General features: G+C 37.6%; 4 protein-coding genes across 5 annotated transcripts; 2 read left to right on the top strand and 2 right to left on the bottom strand.

Annotated features, from left to right (window-relative positions):
* Window positions 1–7,580: 7,580 nt before the first annotated feature.
* On the bottom strand, window positions 7,581–9,138 carry LOC113110695 (growth arrest and DNA damage-inducible protein GADD45 beta-like). Of its 2 annotated transcripts, none has more exons than XM_026274831.1 (4): window positions 8,957–9,138; window positions 8,751–8,852; window positions 8,438–8,657; window positions 7,581–8,333 (listed from the first exon to the last, which is right to left on the bottom strand). In XM_026274831.1, exons 1-4 carry the CDS (start codon window positions 8,998–9,000, stop codon window positions 8,220–8,222), a joined length of 480 nt encoding a protein of 159 aa, XP_026130616.1. In that variant the 5' UTR covers window positions 9,001–9,138; the 3' UTR covers window positions 7,581–8,219. The 2 variants fall into 2 exon arrangements, with proteins under 2 accessions (XP_026130616.1, XP_026130617.1); XM_026274832.1 differs by having other exon boundaries at window positions 8,953–9,136.
* Window positions 9,139–11,907: 2,769 nt separating this feature from the next.
* Window positions 11,908–14,841, top strand: LOC113110693 (la-related protein 6-like). Its single transcript, XM_026274830.1, has 4 exons — window positions 11,908–12,034; window positions 12,130–12,234; window positions 12,372–12,585; window positions 13,604–14,841. Exons 2-4 carry the CDS (start codon window positions 12,131–12,133, stop codon window positions 14,711–14,713), a joined length of 1,428 nt encoding a protein of 475 aa, XP_026130615.1. The 5' UTR covers window positions 11,908–12,034; window position 12,130; the 3' UTR covers window positions 14,714–14,841.
* Window positions 14,842–15,217: 376 nt separating this feature from the next.
* Window positions 15,218–19,666, bottom strand: LOC113110692 (vimentin-type intermediate filament-associated coiled-coil protein-like). The gene is made up of 2 exons (XM_026274829.1): window positions 19,133–19,666; window positions 15,218–16,998 (listed from the first exon to the last, which is right to left on the bottom strand). Exons 1-2 carry the CDS (start codon window positions 19,321–19,323, stop codon window positions 16,644–16,646), a joined length of 546 nt encoding a protein of 181 aa, XP_026130614.1. The 5' UTR covers window positions 19,324–19,666; the 3' UTR covers window positions 15,218–16,643.
* Window positions 19,667–20,323: 657 nt separating this feature from the next.
* Window positions 20,324–22,417, top strand: LOC113111317 (NADH dehydrogenase [ubiquinone] 1 alpha subcomplex subunit 11). The gene is made up of 4 exons (XM_026275942.1): window positions 20,324–20,455; window positions 20,824–20,916; window positions 21,999–22,121; window positions 22,222–22,417. Exons 1-4 carry the CDS (start codon window positions 20,377–20,379, stop codon window positions 22,332–22,334), a joined length of 408 nt encoding a protein of 135 aa, XP_026131727.1. The 5' UTR covers window positions 20,324–20,376; the 3' UTR covers window positions 22,335–22,417.
* Window positions 22,418–27,035: the final 4,618 nt, after the last annotated feature.

Raw genomic sequence — 27,035 nt, 5'->3', positions numbered from 1 at the left:
GGCTCGGGATGGGTGAAGTTCAAATGGGCTGCATTTAAAGATTCCTTTCAACTCTGTGGGTCAGTCAGACCTGTTGGCGTGAGTGTAAACCTCACTCTGAAACGTCCACATGAAGGCCTTCTGTCATTAAAGGCTTCCTGCCGCTTTTGCGCGTACCTTTTAATTAACTGCCACCTCAAACAAAGACACATGCACATGGGGCCAAACAATGGCTTCTCTTGTGTTAGTGAAGCCTGAGGTGAAATTCCACTGTTGGTGAATTTGAGTTACCCCGGAAAGACCTCAGCAGAGCATGGAGGACACTTGAAGTGCACAATGTTTGTGGCGTTTATGTGAAAGGCAAGCTGTGCTTGGAAAGACTTCAAAAGGAAAAAAAAGTCATGCATGAACTGAAGGCATGCACTGCGTGAAAAACTGCATACAGGCTTATTAGCATGAAGTGGATATTTTGTGTACTGGTTGTCTTCGGCAGTTTGTATAAAATTCAAACTATAGCAATACTGCTGCAACCCATACTAAAATAAATACATACATGCATGTAGTGCATTAAAAATAGAACGCAGACTTTTTGCATGACGTGTACACTTCTCTAGCAGACACTTGTTGGCTCGTTGCACCAGTATAGTGCATGTGTATGTTGCCTTTGTCAGTATTAACAAAGCTCATGACTTGGAAATACAGCTTAAACTATAGCAGTAGTGCAAAACCTTACCAACTTAATGCACACACACATGCAAAGAAATACAGCATACATGCATATTTGGATGTCTGAGGAGGATGTTTATTGTTTTTGACAACATGGTCATTGTCCATCACTTACAAACACTCAAAAACTCCCACCATAGCAATTCTGCAATATAGCAAAGCCTTTACCAGAGAAAATGCATGAATGCATAAAAAACAGCATGCAATTTATTATATATAAAAAGTATAGTCCATGTATTGTTGTCTTTGCCAGAACAAAGCTTATGACTTAGAAATACATAAAGCTCAAACTATAGCAGTACTTCAGCTCTTATTAATGAAAATGCATGCATGTGCTGCATAGAAGAGTGTATTGTGTTTTTTTTCCAGCATTAATAAAGCCTATCACTTAAAAGGTCAAATTATACTGCAACTTCATATTGAATATTTAAGACAGAGTTAAGTGTGAAGCCATAAAAGGCAGTGAAATTACCAGTAGAAAACTCTGCCACGTTGTGCTTGTAAAGGCTTTGAATAAAATCTCCACCAGGAGAGAGATTTTGCCCTTGATCTCCCCACTGTAAAGGACTTTAAACAGAACACAATCATTTTATCTTGGGTAGCACTAGCCCATAAGACTAAATGAGACCACCCATGATCCAGGCTTTATTTAATTGCTACCATGATATCGCTCTCTGTTTCACACTTGCTAAAAACGTAGCCGACTGTAATATATAGGTGTTCTTTGAATGAAAGGCTCTGCCAGATGCATGATTGTGCCACATTTTACACTTATGATGTCTTGTCTGAGTCGGTGCATGCAATTCTAGATTAGATCTGATTTAATACCTTATCTTATAAATGTCTCAGCTGGATGTAATTTCCTTTTGTGAAAGTGATCTAGAAAAGCTATTTTAAACTATATTACGCACCACATGTTCTCCTGATTCATCACCGGTGTCTCCACTGCAGATGGTCTGACACTTCGGATGGCAGTAAAGGCTGAGTCTGTTGAGCTCTGGAGGAGGTCATGACTCATATGAAGAATGGGCAGCGCTCGTTTGTTGTCAGACGTCTGCCTATTCTTCTCGATCCAAGACCAAATTAGCAGCAGCAGCAGCAGCAGCTCTCTCAAAGACGAGACATCAGAGGTGCAAGCTTACAACACCACGCTCTCATCTGTGTTAGCGCAAAAGAACAAAGATTACAGCAGGCCAGATTCAGCCAGAAGCACTGACATGACAGTCAATAGAAATAGAACTGCTACGTCTCTGTTTTATAATATGCCATTTAGATGTAGAAATATCTAGAATCAACTGTGGATATCTACTGTGCCTAATAGTGCTGTGTGTGTGTTTTACATATACAATAATCATATTAATCATATTGCATATTCATTTCTCTCTCTCTCTCTCTCTCTCTCTCTCTCTCGCTCTCTCTCTATGCATATGCAATATGATTAATATTGGAAATATCGTGCATTTCAGCTATTTGAAATATTTGAAATGCATAAATGCATATGCTTTAGATCAACATGCTCACGTACAGAAAAAATGGTATAGAAAAAAATGACTCCGAAATTGTTTGCTGCACAATTAAACAAAGAAATGGCAAGTAACATTGAATTAAGTGCTTAAGATTGAAGTAAAAAGACTGAAATAGTATTTTATTTTAAAATGTACTTATAAAGCCACTTTAAACATGAAAGTAACAAAATCATTGATGCTAACCATGAAATACAAGACAAATCCAAATTCTGCTGTAAAGCAGCTCTAAAACATGCAGAAGAAATCAAGAGAATATGCAATTACTCTTCACTAGACAGTTGTTTAAAAAAAGAAAAAAAATTGAATACAAAGATTTTGTTTCTAAGATTTGCCATAAGCATGTTAAGCTAGATTTGTAAAAGACTTTTCCTTATATTGGACGCCCGTATTTGTCACTGACCCTAACACATAGAGGTCAGTATAATAGGTGTGGTTTTATTTAATTAAAGACAGTGGGTTTCAGTGTCAATCACTGCGTTCATGTGGTAAGTTCGGGGGTCTGGATGGACTTTTTGGTTATAGTTTCAGTCTAAACTGGGTGGCGGGGGGCTTAAAACAAGTCTATAATTATGGCTAAGATGCACGGCAATCAGTCCCAACCATCCAGCACTGCACACAACTTACAAAAGAGAGGCTCTGTTGCGCTTTCAATCACGGCAAAAATGTTTCAGGACAGTTCAGCAGAACCACAGGAGGGGCAAAAGAATCAGTTTTTTTTCTTTTTCATCCATTACAGAATCAAGAAACCCCTTATTTTATCTACAAGGCCACCACTCCCTGAGATATATATATATATATGTAGCTCCTTTTGTGCTAAAAATACGTTCTATTAATAGCCCTGCCGTCTGAACTAAATACTGTCAGCAACTTTAAATCAGCCAGGGCTTTTGCCAAGTGAAAGAAAAGGCTCTCTGTTTCTGTAACCGCCTCCCTTTTTCTCTCACACACTTTCTGGCTTGACGTCAGCTTTCGCCAGCACTTTCGGCTCCAGTCACCAGTCACGTTCAGGCAGACTTAGTCTTTTAGTCTTTTGCTGCCATTGTGCTGCGGTGTGACGCCTCTAGGGCTGAGTACGCGTGCACGCTTTTTCCAGCCGTCTGGAGAGGAACACACAGCTAGCTATTGTCTGGTCAGCTGTGTTGCGAGCGTGCTGTACAATAGCACATATTCTTAAAGCTCACCCACTCCCTGTTTCCAGCGTGACCTTCAGTTCAGCGCTCACCCAGCTGATTCCTGCAGCAGTCACATTCAGTCCATCACCTGGGGATGGCTTTCATGAGAACAGACTACTGTTCCTACAAAATTCTGCTTGTAACTATATTTGTTTAATTTATAGAGCACAATGCATACAAAACGCTATTTCAAAGTGATTTACATAAAAGGATTTAAAATAATCATAATCACGACCGATGAATAAAGAAAACAACAAAGGCAAAGATATTGTTTATTAATAAAATTAATTTATATCTGTTTATTTTTATAATTGTATTTGTGTTTTTTGGTAATAATACCTCTTCTATGAACATATTTTATGAATATTATTATTATTATTAATATTACTCTCCTGAATTAAAAATATTTTGTTATTTTTGTGATCAAGAACATTAAGGTGGAAAATACATAATCTTCCTGAATTTAAAAAAATGGAAAGGAAAACGAGATACATTAAGTACTATATTTTATTGAAAAATATTGTATAATATTATCATATTTTATTTATTTATATACCGCTTTTAATTTAGATATATCGCTTGTGTGTGTGATATTAAATTTGTCATAAACTGACCAAATACACAGTTTAAAAATTGTTCTATTTTAGTTTTTTTTTTTACTTTTTTTCTTTTTTACATTTAAACATTATTATTCAATTAATACATTTTTGCCATTTGTTGTGTTTTTGCAACAACTTCAAATGTAGTAATTTCTCTTTACTCGATGGTCGCACCACCTGACATAAATCGAAATTACATAGTTTATTCATACATACTTTTATGTAAACCATTTTTCCTCATATTGGATACCCTTATTTGTCAAAGACATTGATACAGTAGCAATGATATGATAATTTCTGGAGTGCATTCAGCAATTTCCTTGTTCTTTGTAAACTGGTGAGCCATAGAGCCCCTTTCTCTAAACACACTGTCAGCATCTGCTGTAACCTAGTAATTGGTCGCTTTAATTAAGCATGAGCAATGTGTTTATAGTGGTGAGATAAAATGCTGATTAAAGGCTTATACAGTGCAATGAAAATGAGAGCATTCACAAGCTGTACTTTTACTGTCTATTTAATTCGGTCTGCTCTGCAGGGTGGGTCATAAACTTGGCCAGAATCACGTCTTGGCTGCTCGTTTGGGTGGAGGTGGAAAGAAGCGCCACTGCAAGCCTGAATGTACCTGACGACCTCAGAGACCAGAGTCAAACAGAAACAGACTGGGTGGTATTTAGTCATTACAGCACACACAGATCAAGGCTTTATGGGAAGGGAAAATTTCAGCAGGGGCCCAGAGTTTCTGCCTATGAGTGCTTTTAGAAATACTGAACTGCTTTTTAGAGTCAGCTTGTGTAGGTGTATCTATTCCTGTATACTTCTCTCTTGGTCATGCTTTTTAAAAGAATTTGGATTTTATAGTAGCACAAATGTATTTCTGTGTAATTTGCATTTCAGTGTTTCTATTACTGCTTGTATATTTATTTTCACAATGTGTATTCATGTCAATTCTGCAATTTGCACTGGTTTGTATGACTTTATTGGACACTGGCATGTTAATTAAAAGATTTTTTCCCATTTTTGCTGTCATGAATTGTGTTATAATTGCTTAATGTTTGCCTTAACCTCAGCACCAAAGGTTGCTGCTTGCATCATGTTTTTGCAGCGTTGAACAATCTAGCCAATCACAAACACAACTGATGATTTCTTGAACAAAACAGCCAATCATTGGCATTTATGTTAAAGTCCCAAAACTCAAAAAAATGTCCAGTGCTGTTTTGCGTGCTCTTGAATCCTGCTATAATTACAAAATGAAGACACAACATAAATAAAAGATTCATTGAGCCATGTAGAGATCTTCATTTATTATTATTACATTTAGAGATTTTGACAAATGACTAGTGATTATAAATGGAGCAATATCTCCGCACTTGGGTATAACTATATAATCCATTCAGAATTTGTATAACACATGTCCAGAAAGTTACCAATAACATTGACAAAACAGTCCATTTGACTGGTTCAACTGTAATTTTATTAAGCTACGAGAATTCTTTTTGTATGCAAAAAAACTAAAATAAGTTTATTCAACAGTTCTTCATGTCATTGGAGAATATGATGATGCATGCACATGCTTTGATCAGCACATAAACACTACATGCACGCGGTGTTTCTGACATAGAACATGCATGTACTGCACCTTGTTTACATTCAGGGAAAGACGTGCATGCATCCTGGTCCCTTCTAAAATGTTGCCAGGGTGATGTGGAGGAGAAGAATTGTTATTTTAGTTCTTTTGCAAAGAGTATTCTAGTAGCCTCATAAAATTGCTGTTGTTCCACTGATGTCACATGGACTATTTTATTGAAGTTCTTGGTAACTTTCTGGACCTTGATCGTGGTAGGAACCTTGCTGTCTATGAAGGGTCAGAAAGCTCTCGGATTTAATCAAAAATATTGATTCTAGGACTGGTCTTGGTGTATCTATACAAAAGCAGATTTTGAAGAAATAAAAATATTCTATCATGAGAAATGACAATAAACTAAATGTCCATCATAGTCCAAATTTAGGAAAGTTATAGCATGTCATCGGCATTTAAATGTGTGTTTAGCATTTCATCCTGGACTGTTCCCCTTGTTCACGATAAGATTCATTCGCGCACCTTGTGGGAAACAGCTAGCGCGTTCACGCTGCACATCTATGGAAACACAGCCATTGTTTCCGCATTCCTCACATACTGGCGCAGGAGACCTGGGCACGATTCAGCCGGTGAGCGGTTAGGAGATGCCTTATTCAAACAAACATGTATCATATGATACTTTATATACTGAGAATTCCGTTTAAATGACTATATTTCGCCCTGGTTTTGAGTAGAAGAGACATACTCGGCGCTTTCAGATTTGCCCTTAAATGGTCAATGACGTTTCCGGGGTTCCAATGCGTAATCAGAAACGGGCTACGTCAGACGCACAATCAGCTCAGGGAATGCCTGGGGGAAAAAATACTTGATGTCTGTCTTTCATCTCAAATGAGACTAATTTAGGAAACTTTGATTCCTCTTTTCTATTAATACCCCTTAATACAAATCTATATTTAATCATTATTATCAACCTCACTTTGGCAGTGACTGTATAGCTAATACAAGCATTTTGTTACTTCAGATTAGCAGAAAATGAGCAAATGCTCAGAGAATATCACAACAACGTGCATGTGAATGTGAAATCGTATTATAGTTCTCTAAATCCCAGGATGGTGGAGTTTTGTTGGAAGGATCTCATAAGACGCTCTTGTTTGTTTTAAATGTGTGCAAGTATGTAGCTCTTCAACTCTCAAGAGTTCACAACCCTGACCTGAACAGCAACTGGATGGAGCTGGAAAAACAACGCTGAAAAAGAAGTGTGCCAGAGTGTTACTTAAGGATAGTGGTAGCTTAATGGTTAAAGCTTTGTCCTAGTAACCCAGACCAAGCTGTGAAAGGATGAAGCATGAACTAGCATCATCATTTTACCCTTGAGGAAAACATGATCCCAGTCTGCCCAAGTGTATTATATGTGCTGTCACAAGCTGTCTGCTTCATAACAAATAAAGATTGTTCTACAAACAGTAAGAGACCTGTGATAAGATAAAACCTCAAATCACTTTTTGAAAATATTATAAATGGATCATGTTGTCAGATCCTTTTCTGGAGGTTATGCAAGCCCTGTACAGTCTCTTTTATGGAGGAGCAGAGCTTGCCAAAGTAGACGGAACTAGACATGAATTACTTGTAAAGTCTTCATTCCTGTCAGTACGGTTTCGTAATTGACTGTGTATCAGTAAGGATATGACGCTGATTCCAGGACAAGAGGATATGTAGACTATCCTTTGGCAAACTGCTGATATGTTTGCACGTCACTTATGGCTCGTTCTTCCTTAACATTTCCACTGAATGCATTCACACCTCAGTGGGGTAGTTCCCTCTCACTCAAACTAAATGTGCCGAGACTTTAAGGATTTGCAAGGATGTTTAGCAGGAAAGGTTTTGTTATTTTAAAACTTTTACTAAAGGGGAAGTCAGTCAGTGCATTTGCAGTTGTATTGCTTTGTCATCCATTGAATTGTCTACAATCCCCAACCCCCAAAGCAAAGCCAAAAGACAGATGTACAATTCTCAATCAATAATTTATTGAAACAACATTGCATTTGACAAGAGCAGCAATGCATATATTACTCTATTTAAATTACTGTAAATAACTTAAATCAATTCATAGTATGCATTTCTCAATAACTCAATTCACTTTGTCCCACAAGCACGGTCCTTCTCAGTGCAGTGTAACAGAAGCGATTGCAGTCCGTTTGTAGCCTGGCATCAATGCCACTGCAGTTCATAGTCACTAAAGTCCGGCACATTCACAGATCATTCACTCGGCATTCGAAAATGTTCGCCCCCTAGGCAGCGATAGTGACGCACACTTCACTTTCCAACCCATTGCACGCCCACGCCGCCCGCGTGCAAGCTCTCCAGCACCGCTTTCGCCGACAGGCAGCCTTTCACAGTTCATGTTTCCACAACTGGTTCCTCCGCTACCACTTTTCTTTTCCCCCACGGAGGCCACGATAAGCTGGAGGGGCAGGGTGGAATGTACCGGTCCCGTGCGCACGGTTCCAAGAGCTCCACTTTTCTCTCACAGCCCCTTAGCATGACGCAGCGGTCCACGGCGGCTCGTGCAGAGCCCTTTTGCTTTCATTCGCAGAGAATGACTCGTTCATCCTTTCATTGCATCAAAAGCATAGCAGTTCGTTCAGCGTTCTTCCAGGGACAGATAAGGAATCCATTGGTTCTTGCAGCGGCTCTCTTCGCAGTAGTTGCCCACGTCCATCAGTGCTTGGCATTTGAGTGGCTGGCATTGAGGGTTCTGTGGAAACGCAAGAAATACACCATAAGTCAATGCCATAATATGATAAGGATTTAACTCTGGATGCATGTTGCAGAAGATGAGCAAATTATAAATCTACTTACAGTGACTATGATGCAGTGGAAGTCCCTCGGCTCGCTGTTGTCCACGGTGGTTGGCTCGCCGAGCACCTGTGCGAGGCGTCTCAGCCCAGACACCCGAAGGATGTTGATATCATTGTCGCAGCAGAACGCCTGAAGGAGCGTGAAGTGGATCTGCAGCGCAATATCATCCTGGTCCTCCTCATCGGTGGCCAGAACGCACAGTACGACACAATCTGGGTCTCTGTAGATCAAATGAATTGCAATTAGTCTCCTGTTTGTTGAGATAACGCAATACAACAGCATGTGTAAAAGTCAGACATAAGTATATACTTACACATTCATTAGTTTTGCAGACTCATAAACGCCGACTGTAAGACAGTCTTGTCTCTGTGCTGCTACCAGCAGCTCTTCCAGTGCTTGGCTCACGGTGTCCATTCTGTTAAAACACGCGGACTATGGTAAGCAACAGTCGGATGGTTGTCTGTATAGTAAGACACTCACTGAGATTCGTACTTAATGTGAATGCAAAAAAGAACTTACTTTTTATCAGTGATATTGCATCCAACGACTTCTTCCAGGGTCATTTTGCTTCAAATAATAGTAATCCACAAGTCTCCGGAAGGGCTCGCAAACGTTAAAATCCAGTCAAAGTGTGCTGGCCAGAGTATAATCCAAATAACGCTAGGAGCTGCAGTATTCTTTGTATGAGAAGTTGTATCTGCCGACTTGCAGCGAAACTCTAGCTTTTATACCGTTTTCGAGTGGGCGTGGATATGTGAAACGCTCTCCTTTCTCATTGGCTAGAAATGTTCCACAGGTTTCTCGCTCTCGCTCTGCCATTGGTTATGGGGGAAGCTCCTGCTTAGACCCCACGTGGGCTGAGTCGGGGAATATTTCCCCAAATAGCAAGTAGGCTACAGCATGCACCCAGTAGCTTTCAATTTGTTTGTACCGAGATCGATGGAATTTCCTTATGGAAATGATGGAGTTTCCCTGGTGCTTTCGATGTGCATGTTGCAGTTTTGTCTGAGACCTTTGCATCATGTACAAAACTTAATAAAGCCAGATTTTTACGCAGTTTTCATTTACATTCGGGTTTGAATCGCAAGTATAGCACATATGGGAAAGAAATAGTGATTGTATCATGTTTCTGATTTGGGCATATCCTGAAATTGCACAAGCCGGTTGTACGAAACTCCTTTGCATTCGTGGTGTCTCGTGACTCTCGATTCTCGTCCCGATGCAATAGCGTGCATAGTTAGTGTCGAAAATGATGCATTGAATTTGATTGCATCTATCCGTGGAGAAGTCACTATTTTGCTGCAGAGGCTCTAGAAGGCAGTAGAGTTTCTGTCTCCTTGTTACCTGGAACTTTCATCACCCAGGCTGTTCCAGTTCCGCCGGCTAATTATAGACGGTACAGTCACAGGATCAGAGCTGTTGATGTTGTCATGGGACCATGTTGTGCTTTAGTTACGAAACCCGTCTGCATAAACACGGGTCAACGTCTGAAGGGAATTTAATTGTTTCATCGATTTACTTTGCTCAGTAGAAATATATTCAGAGTAAATTCTGTCATAGCCTAATATGGTTACATAAAAACATAACACATTGTGTTTATGTCAGTGCAGCAACACATTTTTAGACATGGCTTGAATTTCAAGTGAATTTATGCATTTCAAATAAATCTAAATTTACTTTTAAAATCAGTCAAATAATCAATAACTCAAATCAATAATGTCGAACTGAATTGATTCAGTTCACTGTTCCATTGCGCCACCTGCTGTCAAATCTTAAAAGTGATTAAGTGTGCTATTATGAATTTCAACCAAAGCATTTCAGCATTCTGTAGCCTACATCAACAGAACCATCTTCTATCAACGACTGCCACCTGTTGGTGATTATATGTATTCACTATTTAAGTGTAAAATGGCTTTTCCATACAGTTGCAGGGTAAATGGCTTATATAAACTTGTAAAGTATTATATAAGGGGTACCTTTCTGTTCCCTACGGTAATTTAGAAGAACAAATGTAAAAAAAAAAAAAAAAAAAAAATATTTCATTGTGTAGTTACATTTTGGTGGCATTGCTTCACCAGTCAGAAATTAATAATGTGAACGCAGAAACGTTTCTTTTGCATTTTAATGTGCATTAATTATTTGCATCTTCTTTTATGTAAAGTGCACTGGTTGCTTGCTAACCTGTGGTTGTAAGAATCACGAAAATGGTTCTGTGGGGTGTTAGGCTATTAGTATTTATCAGCAATATCTCTAATTCCGGTCACACCGAGTCGCTCAATTCTACAAAGGCAACAGTTACTGTCATTATAATATGCTTGAGCACACATTATCCTGGGTGTGTTTATTGGCTGCTAACAGTGTTAGATAATTAGCAGGACTTCAGAACACCTTCGTGCTCTCTGGTAGGCTACATACGTGAGGAAAAACTTGTCCTTAACACGAGGAATGGTAACAGTCCTAATATACAGGAAGCCTAGTAGGGGGGTCGGCTCACTAGCGTCTCACGGATCCCCTGTGGTACCTATTCATTTGGAATACACTTTGCACTTAATCTTGGCACCTCATCCCTCACAGTACACACAACAAGTCGGCTCAAAGGTAGGTTTGCATAAAGTCTACAGGGTCTCCAAAAGTCCATGGATCACAAAGTAATTAACACGCCCATTAAACGTTTATTAACGTCGTGGGAAAAGAGGCTACGTGCAGGGGCATCATGCACTTTTTTTAGGACTACTTTTTAATTCGAAGTTTTCCCAAACGTGTTAACTATGTCATGAAATATCTCATTGTCAAATGCATGCAAATGTTTGTGTAATATATTAACTACGCATAAAACCCGTGTTTTTATTTAAATATGTGTCGTGTCATATACTATTCTTAATATTACTGTGTTTTTAACGTGAGTTTAATTAACAACATTCTAAGTTAAAAATGAAAACACTTTCATTGTAAAGAATGAGAGCAAATAACATTTACATTATCAATGAACATTATCATTGATTTCAGTCTAGCAAGAGTTCAAGAACTCTCAAAAACTTTTAATATAATCGCTGAAGTTTTTTACACTGAAATTACATCTACACATTATTGTTTCTGATAAGATAATTCGTCAGAGAGCGTGATGTTTCAGCGATGACTCACCAGAACTCCTCTGATTGGCCATTGCATTCATAAGCTCAACGGAATTGTGTGTGATTGGTCATAATTTTTTTTTTTTTTTTTTTTTGGAAGCTGCATACAAAACATCAAGATGAGGAAAGAGCACCTGCAAAAATACAAAAATACAATCTTTTTCCTACATTGATTTATGCTTCCCAACGTCACTTTGCATCATTCAGTGTATGTGGATATGCAGTCTACTATTTAATATCAAATAATATTTTTTTAAGGATCAAGATTATAGTTTTTATGTATTAAATCTCGTTTTTTTTTTCTTATGAATTTATAATTTACCCTCGTTTGTTTCAGAGCAAGCATGACGTCGACCTCGTTTTTAGCGGTGACGTAAGGACGCATAAATCAGTATTCTGAAAAGGATCACCTGTTTTCAGGTGATGTGTGGCGGTTTACGGCGAAACATGTAGTTAAAGCCGTCAGGTAGGCTGTTTACAACACCGTTTACAACTAATTAGCACATATTTTCGATGTTTAGTTGTGTCAGTGTTAGTAACATCAAAATAATTTGTCAACAGCATGTCCTCCCCTGGTTTTACTGACATCTTCCATTGTGAAGACATTCAGCAGTCAAAGGGGCCCTTCTCATTCACTGATGATGGGCTAAATGACAGTTTGGATGGGTAGGTTAATGAATAAGTTTGTAATTTTGCTGAAAATGTATGAAATGTCAAAATTATTTTAAGAGTTTCTTTATTTTAATGTAAAATCCGATCTGGGAATTCCACTAATTCCAGATATTTGTTTTTTATAATTTCAGGAGTTCAACTGAGTTGATTGATGTTTTTGAAGAGGAATTTTGTGAGAGTGATCTCTGGATTCCTCCAAATGATGATGTGATCCAAAAGATTGCTGCCCAGCTGGAGTACTACCTTTCTAACGAGAATCTGGAAGATGATGCTTTTCTGCTAAAACATGTCCAAAGAAACAAGATGGGCTATGTTAGTTTGAAGCTGCTGACATCTTTCAAGAAGGTGAGATAACCAAAGAGGGTCATCACGAAACAAACTGTAAAACCTAAAAAAAAAAAAAATGGTTGTCTGAATTTTACACTTAATGTTTTACAGGTTAAATTAAAATGTAGTTTAAAAGGAAAAAATGACCTTCCCAGAAGACCCAGAAGAAAAAAAAAGATTTGTGAATTTTGTATTTTTTATTTCATCTTTACATTGTTTAGAACATAAGAAAATAAAAAATGTGAAAAATTTTATTAAAAAAAGAAAAATAAATAAATAAAAAATAAATATATATATATATATATATATTACATTACACCAATACATTTGTTTCAAGATTTTTTTTTTTTTATACCAAACTTTGTATAAAGATGACTCTCAACTATTTTATGAAAGAAATAATTATTTGCTTTACCATTTTCCTTTATGCAGTATGTGTGTAAAATGGCCTTAAGAGATAAGAGAGATTTACTAAAATATAATGTCGTCAACAGCGGACTCATGGTCCCAGGAGGATAATAATAAAAACTGATGTAATATTTAAAGACCAACCCTCTAAATTACTAAATCTGTTTTGTACCTTTATAATTGGCTGACAACCACCTAAAAATATAGTTGGTAAAGAGAATTCACATGACTCATTTCAAGTAGCTTTTTCAAAGGCTGAGGACGGTAGATACTATAAAGAAGGTGCAGAGTGTCATAGAAATACAAGACACGAGGTAACGCAACACAAATAATTCGATAAATGTTCATTTAACAACATAAGATGAAACCTTAAACACTGATTTACATAATTGCTAAGAAAAAAATATCAGAAACAGTTATGAACATGAAAAAGTGTTACACGGGGAATTCTGTCACAAAGTGTAAGTTTTGTTCTCTTTCACTAGAAGTTACAAACTTAACAGTATTTTACAGTATAATTACAGTTTTTGATGGTATATAGTGAAGGAACTAGACATTTACCAGTTAACCATTTCTTATAGTTAACATTAAAGTATTTGTGTCTGTGCTTTGATTCTTGTTTTCATAGATTAAAGATCTGACGCGTGACTGGCACACCACGCTGGCGGCTGCAAGAGCATCTCCGCAGCTGGAAGTGAATGAGATGGGAACCAAGGTGCGACGAAGGACTCCTGTACCTGACTGGCTCCTGTGCATCCCCACAAGCAAGCTACTTCTGGCCTGGAACTTCCTAGATGGTGTAGGCCCAGTCAAAGACGAGGGAAACGGGTCACCGGGTGTGGAGCAGCCAGGCATCATGGAAGCCGCAATGCGGGTGTTTTCTCCCTACGGCACCATCTCATCTCTCCGCATTCTGCGGCCTGGAAAAGAGATCCCTACGGAGTTGAAGTGCTATACTAAGAGACACCTGGAACTGGGGCACAAAGTGTGTGCTGTGGTGGAGTATGAGTATCTGGAAGGCGCACGAAAGGCCTACGAAGCCCTGAAGGCGGAAGAGCAGCAGAAGGGAGGAAGGGGCGTTTGCGCGGTCCTGCTGGGAAGCCGTGGAACACGTAAACCAGGATGGAGCCAAGGTCTAGCGGAGGAAGAGTCTGAAGAAGGTATTGACAATGAGAGTTTAAAAAGGCCAAACAGAAAGTCCAGGCGCTTCCTTTATTCTCTGGAGGATTCGGCTGTTTGCAGCTCTTCAGAGTCTGATTTTGCCCCGGCTTCGCCTCGGCCCAACCGCAGAGTCTCCCGTCCTCAGGCCCTCTACGGCAGCCCCCTCGCCATCCCACGGGTCTCGACTTTCCGCTCTGACCCTTACAGGAATCCCCTTGGCAGTCCTGTAGGAAGCCCTCTTCTGCCTCGTATGCTTTTTCCTTGCAGTCATGTGACCTCTCCTCTGGCCACACATCCTTTGAGCAGCTCTCCCAATGTAGCTGGTGCGTCCTCCTCCAGCAGGTACAAGGGCACGGGTGAGCTCTCCCCAGACGACTTGGGCTACACTAGCAGTCCTTGGGTCCAGAGACGTAAACATGCCGCCCAGGTCATTCAGCCTGAGATGGGCGACTCGGTGTCACCCAATCAGATAATGAGGTCTTTAAGTGTCCTGGTTGTTCGCCAGCCTGTCGGCCCTGATGGGACCAAAGGGTTTCATAACTGCATTGGTAGAGGGAAGGTGCTGCTACCACACTGACTCCATTAAACATGCATCATAAGGTTTTCTCTCCACGGAGTCTGTATGAGTGCAATGCAACAGAAGCACTTTTAATGCAACATGATTATTTGTCCTATTAGTGAAAATGGAAATAATGTAAAAAAAAAGTGTCTGATTAAATATTGAAATAAAGATTAATTTGTACTCCAATTTTAATGAATGCAATGTTATTTAATATTAGGATTTGAATTATTTTCTGCATATCCACCTTTTTTGTAGCAAGCCTACTGCGTTTTTAGATTCTAGGTGACACCTCTGGTTTAGGGAAGGACCTTTCAAAGACACCGAAACCAATTCAAATCATAAAGTTGAGCTACAAATGTACTTTTCTAATCCCTTTTAGTAGTGTTTACTGGGATGTTTTTAAAGCTTCTGTCAGAATGATGGAAATCACATTGCATTCATAGAGCAAACCTTGGCTTTCTCCGTGAATTTACAGTCACGAGTCGCACAAAGCATCAGGAAGAAGTACACATTAAGCACTGAAGAATAACAAAATAGTTTATTTGACTTTTTTTTTTTTCAGAATAAATAAATCCATTGAACAAGTAACCATCAGTCTTGGAGGCACTGCTTCATCTGTAGGGGAAAATATTCACTTCTGTACAGGGCACTAGCAAGATTAATATGGCATGCCCCAATATGTAACATGCTGCAGTTCAAAACCACATGTAACTCTTAAAACGAACATGAAAATATTGTGTAACCATCACATCTAAACAGGACACATGACACGCTGTACATGAATAATGCCCCATCATCAGTGCACTCATGCACAACATTATGGCTCCATCTGGCAAAACATGACAGGCTTGCATAGACTTGATTTTGCTTGGCCGAATGAAATGAACGATAAAATGAATTTGGAGAAAGGCCTACGCCATATCTATATGCATTGGCATCACATTAGAACCGAAATAACAGCGAATAGGTCAGCCGTTTTATGTTAACATGTAAAATGTAACATGATTCATTCAACGCAGGTAACAGCTCTAGGAGATATTCAACACAAACAAGTGTTTTTACACTCTTTATGATTTCTTAACCATGAGCCTGTAAATGCATTTAGCTCACTTGGATTTGCTCGGTTTATCTGGAGAAGCTCTTTTTTTAAGAACGGTTTCATTAAGGGAGGCTCTCAGAGAACAACTTCACTGCATAGATCACAAATATATACATGCATCTTAAGTTACAGCGTATGTTTTCTACAGCAGCCTCGCACTCCTTTTGTATATTACTCCCTTTATTGACTTTTGATACTTGTGAGTTTCCAGCACAAATTTTTAAACAACAGGGGAGGAAAAACTGTTTTTCAGGAACTTTCTGTTGTATACAAATTGTATCAATTAACATAATATTTATAAACATCATAATTGTAAAAAAAAAAAAAAAATTGTTTTGCATCAAATTGCTCACTGAGTGGCTCCGACAAAACGGTAAGCTAAGCATGCAATGTCACAGTATATTACATCTCTAAAACATCTTTTAAAAATCATGGTAACAAATTTAACTGCATGTAACAGTTCATTTCAACGCAAATTTTAAAGATGTTCTTCTCAAACATTCATGTGACGCAATAAATCCATAAGGTATAAACAGAGAGATAAAGCATATGCAAATTTAAAAGTTAAAAAGGGAAGAATAAAGATAAATTAACTAGTTATTTTAAACTGAACCTAAAATTCAGTAATCTGAGGGACAAATCTAAAAGATATGTGGCATGCTTGCACCAATTTGCGAACAGAATTAGCCAGACTTCACCAGGCTTTCACTCTTTACACTAGCCTCCCATTCACACTCCAGTAACCTGTTTTATGATACGACAGATGTTCTGACAGACACTGAATCAGTTGTAACCGTAAAACACACAGGCTGCTAAACCTGAGATGAGGAGCAGTTGAACTGAGGCTCATACTGTGGTCCCAAACACAACCCCATCTAATTCCTGATCGTCAGAGTCGTCCTCGCTGAGGGAGAAGTCTTTGTGGTTGGAGAGGCCGCTGGGGCTGCAGGTGGACTCTCCGTCCTTGAGAGAGCTGTTGGTCGTGGGCTTCCCCAAGTCACTGACAGGCCCCATCCTCTCGGCCTCGGCCATCTGGGCCAGCATGCTGTCCAAAAATGGACGGCTTTTGCAAATGTTGTCCAACAGCTGACATCGGTGTTGTAACTGTCCGATTAAAGAATCTTTTTCCTTAATCGTTTGGTTGAGTTTATGGATGGATTCCTCCGATTGACAGAGCTTCTCATGGAGGAAGAAAATCTCTCTACATGAAAAATAAAGATAAAAAGTACCCTTTTTAATTAAAGCTGTAGTTAATGCACCATTAGTTGCACCAATCGGAATAGAGCTGTTCAGTAATAACATCAATTTGTAGGCCAATCTGGACAGCTAATTCACCCTTAGCCAATTTGTTTTTTTTTTTAAGAGTAGCAGTCGTTGATTTGTTTAAAATGAAAATTCTGTCTATAATTACTCACCCTCAAGTTGCTCCAAAACTGTATCAGTTTCTTTGAGCTGTTGAACACAAAAGAAGATGTTTAAAAGAATCTGGATAACCGAACAGTTCTTGGTCCCCATTGACGTTCATAGTATGGAAAAAGAAATTCATGCAATTTTGGAATAACTTGAGGGAGAGTAAACGTGGCGAAAAAATTATTTTTTGGCTGCTTATTACTTGAAAACATTTTCATGTTTTGTTCTGCAAAATTATCTATGACATCTAAAAATTAATTTGAGGCTGATTTCTTTTGGAAAACAGTTGCTATATAAGGACTATAATTGTTGTTTGATATGGCTGTAAAAAAAAACGTAAAGTTCATAAAAACAATGCCTTTTTAAAATTCATGTTTGAGGCGTGACTATATTGAATAATTCTAACCACAGATCTTATTGTTGAAAGTCCAAACGGCTGATAAATACATCAACAAATCCATCAATACGATGCTTTTAACTGTGAACAGCTGCTGTTGAAACCACAATCCATAATAACGTATCCTCCAGTTAAAATCTCATCTGAATCAGGAGAGAAATATGCACAGGTCAAGCAACTTTCACAATCAAATATAGTTCTGAACAAATATATTTGTTGGTTTTGATGTGAGAGGACGACAGGGACTGACTTTTTCCACTAGAGGAAGCATTATCACAGCCTCATATTTAAGCCTGAAGTGAAAGTTTAAAGTTAAAAACATTTTTATTATGGGTTTGTTTCTTACAAACACGCAGCTTTTCACTTCACAAGTAGTTAACTGGTGGACTGGAGTGGTGTGGATTATTGTGATGCTTTTATCAGCTGTTTGGACACACTGAACAGCAGAGTGATTGAGGAAACATGTTAGGAAACAGTAACCTGTCTGTCTTCCATCTGCATTTTCTAAGACCATCGTATCCAATAATATCGGTTATGTTTTATTTCAGAGGTAGTTTGAATGCAGAAGTTGCTTACAGTAGCTTAATTGAGCTTTCTGATTTAGCGTATACATGGTTTTGACGTCAAATAATGCAATATTATGCATCTACTGCACCATACGATTGTGTTAAAGGGTTAGTTTAAACAAAAAAATTTAATTCTGTCATTAATTACCCACTCTTCGTTCATCTTAGGAACACAAATTAAGATATTTTTGATGAAATCCGAGAGCACTCTGACCCTTCATAGACAGCAACACACAACTGTAATATTCCCAGGTCCAGAAATGTTGAAGATAAATCTTTAATATAATCCATCTTTAATATAATCTTTTTACAAAGCTACGTGAATACTTTTAGTGCATAAAGAAAACAAAAATAACTTTATTCAACAACTCTTATCCTCCTCATCCAATCTCCATTGTGGAGAGTATCACGACGGATGTGCTTGTTTCTGCATCAAGTAAACAACCATGCATGAGCGTGTTAAGCGCCATGTGCATGCATTGTTTAGATGATGCAGAAGCAAGCACATGCATCATGATATTCTTTTCACTAAGCTACAACTAAAATTGTAGAAACTTAATTTCCTGTAAAGTTGCTTTGCAATAAATTGTATAGTAAAAAGCGCTATACAAATAAACTTGAATTGAACTATGGCGGCATGTGGCGGCAAGAGCTGTCGAATAAAGTCATTATTTTTGTGCACAAAAAGTATTCTCGTTGCTTTGCAAAACCCCTGATGTCACATGGACTATTTTACTTATGTCATTACTATGCTTCTTGGCCTTAAACATGGTAGTTGTGTTGCGGTCCAAGAAGGGTCAGTGAGCTCTCGGATTTCATAAAAAAATATCTTAATTTGTGTTCCCAAGATGAACATAGGCCTTATAGGTTTAAAAACGACACGACGGCGAGCAATTGATGACAGAATTTGGATTTTTGGATGAACTTCCCCTTTAAGGAAGTAAATATTTTCTTTCTCCTACTTGTCCTTGGCCTCCGTGATTTCTTGCGTGGTTGCTCGCAGTTGCTCGTCTTTGCGGATGAGGCTCTCCGCCTGCTCGCGCACGGTTTTCTCCGCGTCCTCGAGCCTCTGCTCCAGGTCCGTGACGCGTCTGTACAGCGCCGCCAGGTGCGCGTTCGCCTCTCTTATCTGCACCGGCGACGGGGACGACATGCTCGGGAAACGGAAGAAGAAAGCACCAGCCCGGTAAGCTCTTTCTCACCCACGGTAACGCCGCACCGCTGGGCTGATCATCTTCCGCGGGTCTGGAGTCTGGACTGAATGATGCTGAACTCTCTCTCGATCTCCGCGTGCTTGATGCTACAGCAGTGGCGCGCGACTCTGTAATGCACCGACAGTCGTCAGTCAGTGCGCGTTTACATGCAGCTCGGAGGTTTGTGACATTATCTTATTCGAGCAGGTGTTGTAGTTTGTGTTGTTCCCAGTCAGCTGACGTGTCATCTGCACCAACTTCGTAGCAACCTGTAGCTCCTGACCCGGAAATGATATTTGGAGCCGCTGGCCAATCAGAGTCAATAAAACCGAGAGAGACAGCAGTGATTACAAAATGCACTTGCGAGGCTCCAAATATAGCTTTAGATTTGGGGGCCCTATTTATTATTAATTATAATAATATGAATGTGCTGACATCTAGTTTTTATAATAATAAAATAATATTTTAAAATATACCCGTTTAATTTAGCCTACATTTTGTAAAATTAGATTGTATCAGTAATTAAAAATAATATCTAAATGATAAAATTAAGTTTTTCAAAGACTAGTTTACATAAATTACATACAGTCACCTAATTCAAATATATATATATATATATATATATATATATATATATATATATATATATATATATATATATATATATATATATATATATTTCCAGTAACTTTTTATGGTTTATAGTTTCCTTTAATAACCTCGGTTTCTATATAATCGGATTGAAGGATGGTGAGAATGCGACTAGATCCACAACATCATTAGGAGAATGAGATCAAGAAGAAGCTTTAGCTCAAAAGATACATTTTATGGCCTATGACTGCACTGCCTTAGAGAAACTAAATTGAGAGGATATAATTTTTTAGAGGGAGAAGGAAATGTGTTTCACACTCCATAGCAGTTGGTGGCAGTATTGCACTCTTTTGTGCACCAGCCGCCAATAAACCCGAATAGAAGAACTCTCGCGATATTTCAGTCGTGTCCTTGATGCAGAAATGGGCTACTGGGATCTGGAAGAGGGCAAAGACTGCGTTGCCAAAACATGGATTACCACCAAAATAGCCACTGCCATCGGTCAGTCTGCGGTGTTTCTGGATTCTAGGGTTTCTAACGGATCATTTAAGCGTGGTTTCTAACATGTTCATTGTTTATGTACTCTAAAGGCTAAGCTGCTAGCATGCACACTAGCTAGTAATATAGTGCTAAATTCATATTTTCGGCTTAATTCCGTCGGTTAGTTGGTTTATATAACTGTAAAGTGGCATAAGCGTGTATTTTGTGATTGCACAATAACATCAAGGGCTGCTATAAGTTTCCTGTCGTGGATTTGCTTAATGCCTCACTTACTTGTGTTGTTTGTGTGACTCTCATAATGATGCCGACGATGCTTTATTAAAGAAAGCTTCATGTGCTTTACTACTACTTCTGTTGTTGTTCTGCAGGGTTGGTAGGTTCTGCTTACCACATTGTGGCATTTCCACCTGAAACAGCTGTTGAGGCTTTGACCAGAGCAACATCTGGCACTGTCACCATGGGTAAGACCAATAAACTGTGTCCTCATGGTAGGAATGTCAACGCAGACTCTCTCTCTCTCTCTCTCTCTCTTTATATATACATGCATATATGCACACACACACTGTCCCTCCGTTGAAAATGTATGTGCAGTATACTGTCCATGTCCAGAAAGGTAATAAAAACATCTTTAAAGTAGTCCATGTGACATCAGAGGGTCAGTTAAAATTTGTTGAAGCTGTTGAACGCTGTTGATGTATGACGCTGCTGATGTGTTTTCTTTGTTATTGGGTGCACCGGTCAGCAGCATCGTGAAAGCACTCACAACAGACCCGGAAGAGAAGACAATGCTGAATAAAGTCCTAATTTTTGGACCAAAATGTGTTTTTGGTGCTTCAACAAATTCTAACTGACCTGTATTATTTAAAAGTTACATTTCATATTTGTATTGCAAAAAAGTAAAACATTAATCTAATAACATTATTCATGCATTTGAACAGATGGAGTTTGTTTTTACTGATTTCATTTGAATAGTGACAGACATAGTGTCTTATTATTCTAACTTAATGTATTGATCACATGTAAGAATTTGAGCTAAATGGAGACATGTATATTTAATCAGAAAATATTGTCCTTCATAAAGTTAAAAAGTGTAACAGCAATCAATTTAAGGCAAATATAATACATATGCTGATTAAAGTTATACCTGATAGAGCACTGATGAGACTGCTTCAGAACAAATTACCTACATTTGTGCCACGAAAAAAAAACAAACCTGGACAAGTAATTTTTTTAAATCTGACAAGTGAATGATTGATTAATTGTCTGAAGGACAAGCTCACGTCAAAGCTTAATGTCGAGCCCTGCTCTGAATAGCTGCTGCTTTTGAATAACTTTTTAGTAACCATTAGAATGTATATTCTATAATGTATGTACAATGAATGTAATTCAGACGTACTACATTCAGCTATAAAATACTATCTTTACGGTTGCTTGTGTTGGCCTTGTGTCAGAACAGTAGATACATATTTAATTTAAATTCGTTATATCAGATGGCAACACACACTTGCTTCAATAATTTACTTCCTGTTTGCAACCCTTTTAGCCGCCATGGGCGCCATCTTTGGAATGGCCACTTGTCTGAGCGCACAGGCCAGAGAAGCACCTGACGACCCAACCAACTATTTCATCGGTGGATGTGCTTCAGGTATTTTCCTCGGGGCACGAAGTAAGTACAATATAATACAATATATAAGCTGCAATGGTGTCTTGTTGTTGTTGTTAAAGAAGTTTGCTGATGGGTTTGTTTTATGTTTTGTTTTTTTTAGCACACAGTGCTATCACAGGTACCACAGCGTGTTTTGGTTTGGGAACTTTGGCTATGTTCACCAAGATTGGAAAAAAGGAAGGCTGGAGACTAACAGGACCCCCAAAACTGTGACCTGATATGTCCCCTAGTGCTTGATGTGTTTATATTGTATATTGCTCAAATAAATGTATTACATTAAAAAATCTCTGGGTGTACTCTCTGTGTTTGAGTTTCTGAAGTCTGTACTGTTTTTCTGTACTGTTGTTGTAATTTTGGCCGCATCAGAAATGGGTCATACCATTGATTTATACCAGAGAAGTTAAAGTAAATATGCTAGAAAACTTTGCACTTCCAAGGATGCACATTTGATACATGTGCGGCGCAACATAAGTTAGCCAAAGTGTTTAAAACCTATGTGCACAGTTTATCCTCTCTAAATTTGTTGTTATTCGGTTTTGTGTTCATCTGCTTCTACCATTTGCTCTTTTTGATAATCATTCTATTATAGACTAATACAATCAGATACAATAATGATATCTCGAGCGCCTGTCGCTTTAATCACTGACGCCCTTTTGGTCCGGTCTGTGTGCCTCCGGACCATGATTTCTACAGCAGGAGATCTCAAAATATTAAAATATTTACATTTGAGTTTCAGTAAATGGCCATCCCTACAGTATGAATTCTGGAACTGGAGGTCAACAAAATACCATGCTGTAAGCCAATTAATAACATTTCTAAAATGAAATGAAATTGACTTCTGTTGTTTCTTAGAAGTCCTTGGACCTCATTTGTTGATGACTCACAAGTCTGCATGCTGACCCTCTGTCTTTAGGATCGAAATCTATTCATAATGTAGCCTGGAGTACATGTACGAGTTCATGTTGTGTCCACAAGGGGGAGCTATTAAACAATTGTTCCTTCTTATCGGTGGATTATATCTGTAATATAATTTACACAACTCATATAATTACATAATTCATTCACCATTTCATATACATTTATATTTTGGAATCTGAAACCATTAAAAAATAAATATATTCTTGAAAGACTTAATATAAAGGCCACATGTTAACTTTCTGTGAGCAGTTCATATTAGGGGTCTGGGTCTCAAATATAATTGTGTTAGCGGTTTCAGTTTGTTCTGTTCAGGAAGTTTTTCCAGTAATCACTGGTTTCTGGGGTGGTCTTGTCTGGCATGAAGTATAGAGCTATCTATAAGTATATGAGAGTCTCCTCATATATGTGTGCACAGCTCTATTATCGCCACAATGAAGACTTTTCCAAGGTGTTTGATTTTTATTGGAGACCCGGTGAGTTCACTGGACTGTATTTACAGGTGATCAGCACAGAGGTTTCTGGGAGGCCTTTAAATAATTAATGAGATGTGGAAACAGCTGTTTGCAGTTTATTTGGTTTCAACAGTTGGAACAAGCAAGGAAAACGCAAGAATCTTGGAGACTGATTTGTTTGCTTTGGCCTTTTCCCTGTTGACAACAACACAAGAAAGTGTCAGTTGTATCCATGAGGCTAAAAGTCAAAAGGTGCAATTAGCAAACGTGTCCTCATCTGGACCTCCAATCTGCTAATAATTTAATCACGACACAGAACACGGCAAAACAACTTTTTCTGTAAAGATCAGCAAACCTGTACAGACTTAAATATGTATGTATTTATACAGAAAGAGAGCATTATTTTTTTATTTTATTTTATTGTAGTCTCATTTGATTTAATTATAATTAATTATAACTATACAATAGTAATAATTAACTATCTATTAATTGCAATTTCAGTTTTAGCTGTAGTTAAACAAGTATATTTAAAACTAAACGGAAATGAGAAATGTTAACTTTAACACACACACACACACACACACACACACACATATATATATATACACGCGTGTGTGTGTGTGTGTGTGTGTATAATGGCCCCTTGCAAATGCTTAACACAAACTTTTAATTTAGGTGGCCATTACTAATTTCATAACCTTAAATGAGATAAATGAAAGCATGAATTAAATTAATCAGAGCTGAAAATAAAGAAAAAAGCTAAAGAAATGTTGTGAGGCCTGTCAAACCAGCTTCTGCTCAAGGGACTTATTATGGTTGTTATATGAAATTTGGCTCATGGTGACATCATGTGACTGTACTAATGAGCTGCAAATTATTGAGTGCCAATTTTTTATTGAGCAAATTACAGTTCCAGTAACACTGGCAGCGCCTCGTACAGAGTTCAAACCACTGAAGTGTCAAAGACCAATCAGGATTTTAAAAGTGAAGTGTGTAATGTTACATGGTAAAATACTTTCTCCCAGGATGCTTTTCGAAGCCAGATAGTATAGTTACTTTTTGATGTCAAGAACCCCCAAATATAATGTTCCTTCCATAAACTGCTCCTTTTCAACACACTCATGGCAGCTGGTAACTATTTCACTTTCTGGCAAGTCAGAGGTGAGTATTTATGAACCTACAGTCTCATCAATCTGCTTATGGCCTGCTGAGAGTTATTTTAGGGATGGACCTTCATGCATAGTTTTCTCTAAAAACCATTCATACAACATAAATCATACATCGGCAATTTTTTTTTTTTTTGAAAATTAATAAAAGAGTTGACATTTATATTGTTCCAAAACCAATAAAGATGTAATTAAAAATAATTACATTTAAAATTTTCTACTTTATTTTGTATTATTTCATAATTGTTTATTTGTTTCTAAAATACACTGGGGATTAAATGACACTAAATATTGTGTCAACACTATATTTTACAAACTGTAATGTAAAAGATGAAAAATGTGCTGTCAACATTTTTTCTGACCAAAACAAATGCTTAACATATGTTGTAAACAGAGCTTCACTGTTTTCACATGCAAATGTGGATGGAATAACCAATTTAAAACCAGATTTATATTGATTCAGAATGATTTACAATGTGAACGTATTTTAATGGACAGAAATATTGAAATAAAAAGCAAAATATATTTGTATTTTTAAAGTGTATGCATATATATGTGAAATAATTAATCGCATCCAAAATAAAAAAATCTGTTGGCATAATATATTTGTGTGTATTCTGTGTATATTTATTAGTATATATAAGTATATATAAAAACACAGCCAAAAAGTATAATTTATATAATTATAATTAATAAATATAGTTAATATTTTTTTCTGAAATATATACATTCATGTATATTTATAAATACATAATAAATATACACAGGACACCATAATATATTATGTAAACAAAAACGTTTATTTTGGTGTGATTAATTGTTTGACCCCGTTAATTCTAAATAAATTAATAAATAAAGGAATACAAGTTAATAAATAAATAAATTCTTTAGAAAACTTTGTCAAAAACAGCTGTCAATAAAATAATGTTAATACCATAAAATAACAATCACAATTAAACTCATTATTTCCAGCAAATCTTGAGAAAGCAGAAAATCCGGGAAGTGTGTTAAAACGTGTAAAGCATTTAGCATTTAACTTATATCTTAAGTTTTGGTCTAACCATAATTTGGGGATACTCTTTGGAAGACCTTCCAAAAATCATTATTTATGCAATTTAGATTGCTCCTCATGGTGCAGACTATAATATGAAGCATCAGTCCTGCAGTTTCTTCTGCTCTCTTCCTTTCTAATGAGTTTGCAGGAAAAAGAAGCTGATGTGAACTTTCCTCCTCCACTCTGCTTTTATTGATTCGCTCGCTGGCTCGATTTCCTTCCGATCGAAAGCATAAGTAGAAATTCCGGTTCATCTCAAATCAAAATACCTGGTTTGGCCAAAGAAAGAAAAAACAACTACTAAAGACTGTATCCTTATCCTGGTGTGTTCATACAGCAGCCAATGCATTAACAGATTTGAGCAAGCAGCTCGCTCAGCATTTAACCGTACAAACGGCTTCAGTCTCAGCGGAAGCACATCGACCCAGCGCTCGTGCGTCAGGGGCATCATTCTTCCATGACTACAACAGACTACTGTGATAAAGAGAGTGGCATCGTGGAGCTGCATTCTTCATAAACCTCAGACCTCAGCTTTAATGGAGGCGATCTTACAGAAATGTTTCTGATATCAGAGCCTGTTAAAAGCCTCTCTCCATTAGGGCTGGCATTTTGATGAGTCACTCAAGAGCCTGTTGGACAGCACATGCTTAGTTAGACTGACAGCTGGCTGCTTAACGTCCAAAATGTGACTGTAATGAAAAGTGTGTTGATAAACAATGATGATTTATGTCTGCTGCTGATGGTTCAGAGCTGGTGTGTGATGGACAGCGTTATTGACGTCTTCTATCTAGTTAACCTAATGGACATTATGAACAAGATGCCCAATGAAATGACGTCCAGAGTGTACATTTAATGAAACCATGAACTAATCGTTTTCATTTGGAATAACTTTACACTAAGACTTCTGTACTTACACTGTAAGTGCATTGGGTGTGGGTGGGTGTGTTTGTTAAATATTCTTGAAAAATATACAAAAATGTCCAAAAATATGGGTAGGAAACAGAAAATATGTTTGATGGAAACTTATTTTAGCAAATTAAAATGGTAATTTTGGTAGTTGCAGATGCTGTCCACGAACAATAGTTACATCTAATTCACTGGGGGTTGAAATATAAATTTTGGATTCTGTATAATTTATCAGTATGAATGTCAATTACCTTATTGCATTTTCAAACTTTATAAACTGGTCTGAATATAAATATAAATTATATTTTATATACATTAAAAAAAAAAAAAAAACATTTTTTTACGTTTTTTGTTTTGCAAAAATATGTTCTAAAAATGTTTATGTAAATGTATATAAATATATATTTTGAAACTTATT

The sequence above is a fragment of the Carassius auratus genome, chromosome 11 (assembly GCF_003368295.1).
Source record: "Carassius auratus strain Wakin chromosome 11, ASM336829v1, whole genome shotgun sequence".
NCBI lineage: Eukaryota > Metazoa > Chordata > Actinopteri > Cypriniformes > Cyprinidae > Carassius > Carassius auratus.
The sequence above is the reverse complement of the archived record's forward strand: the minus strand, read 5'-3'. Positions and strand labels throughout refer to the sequence as shown.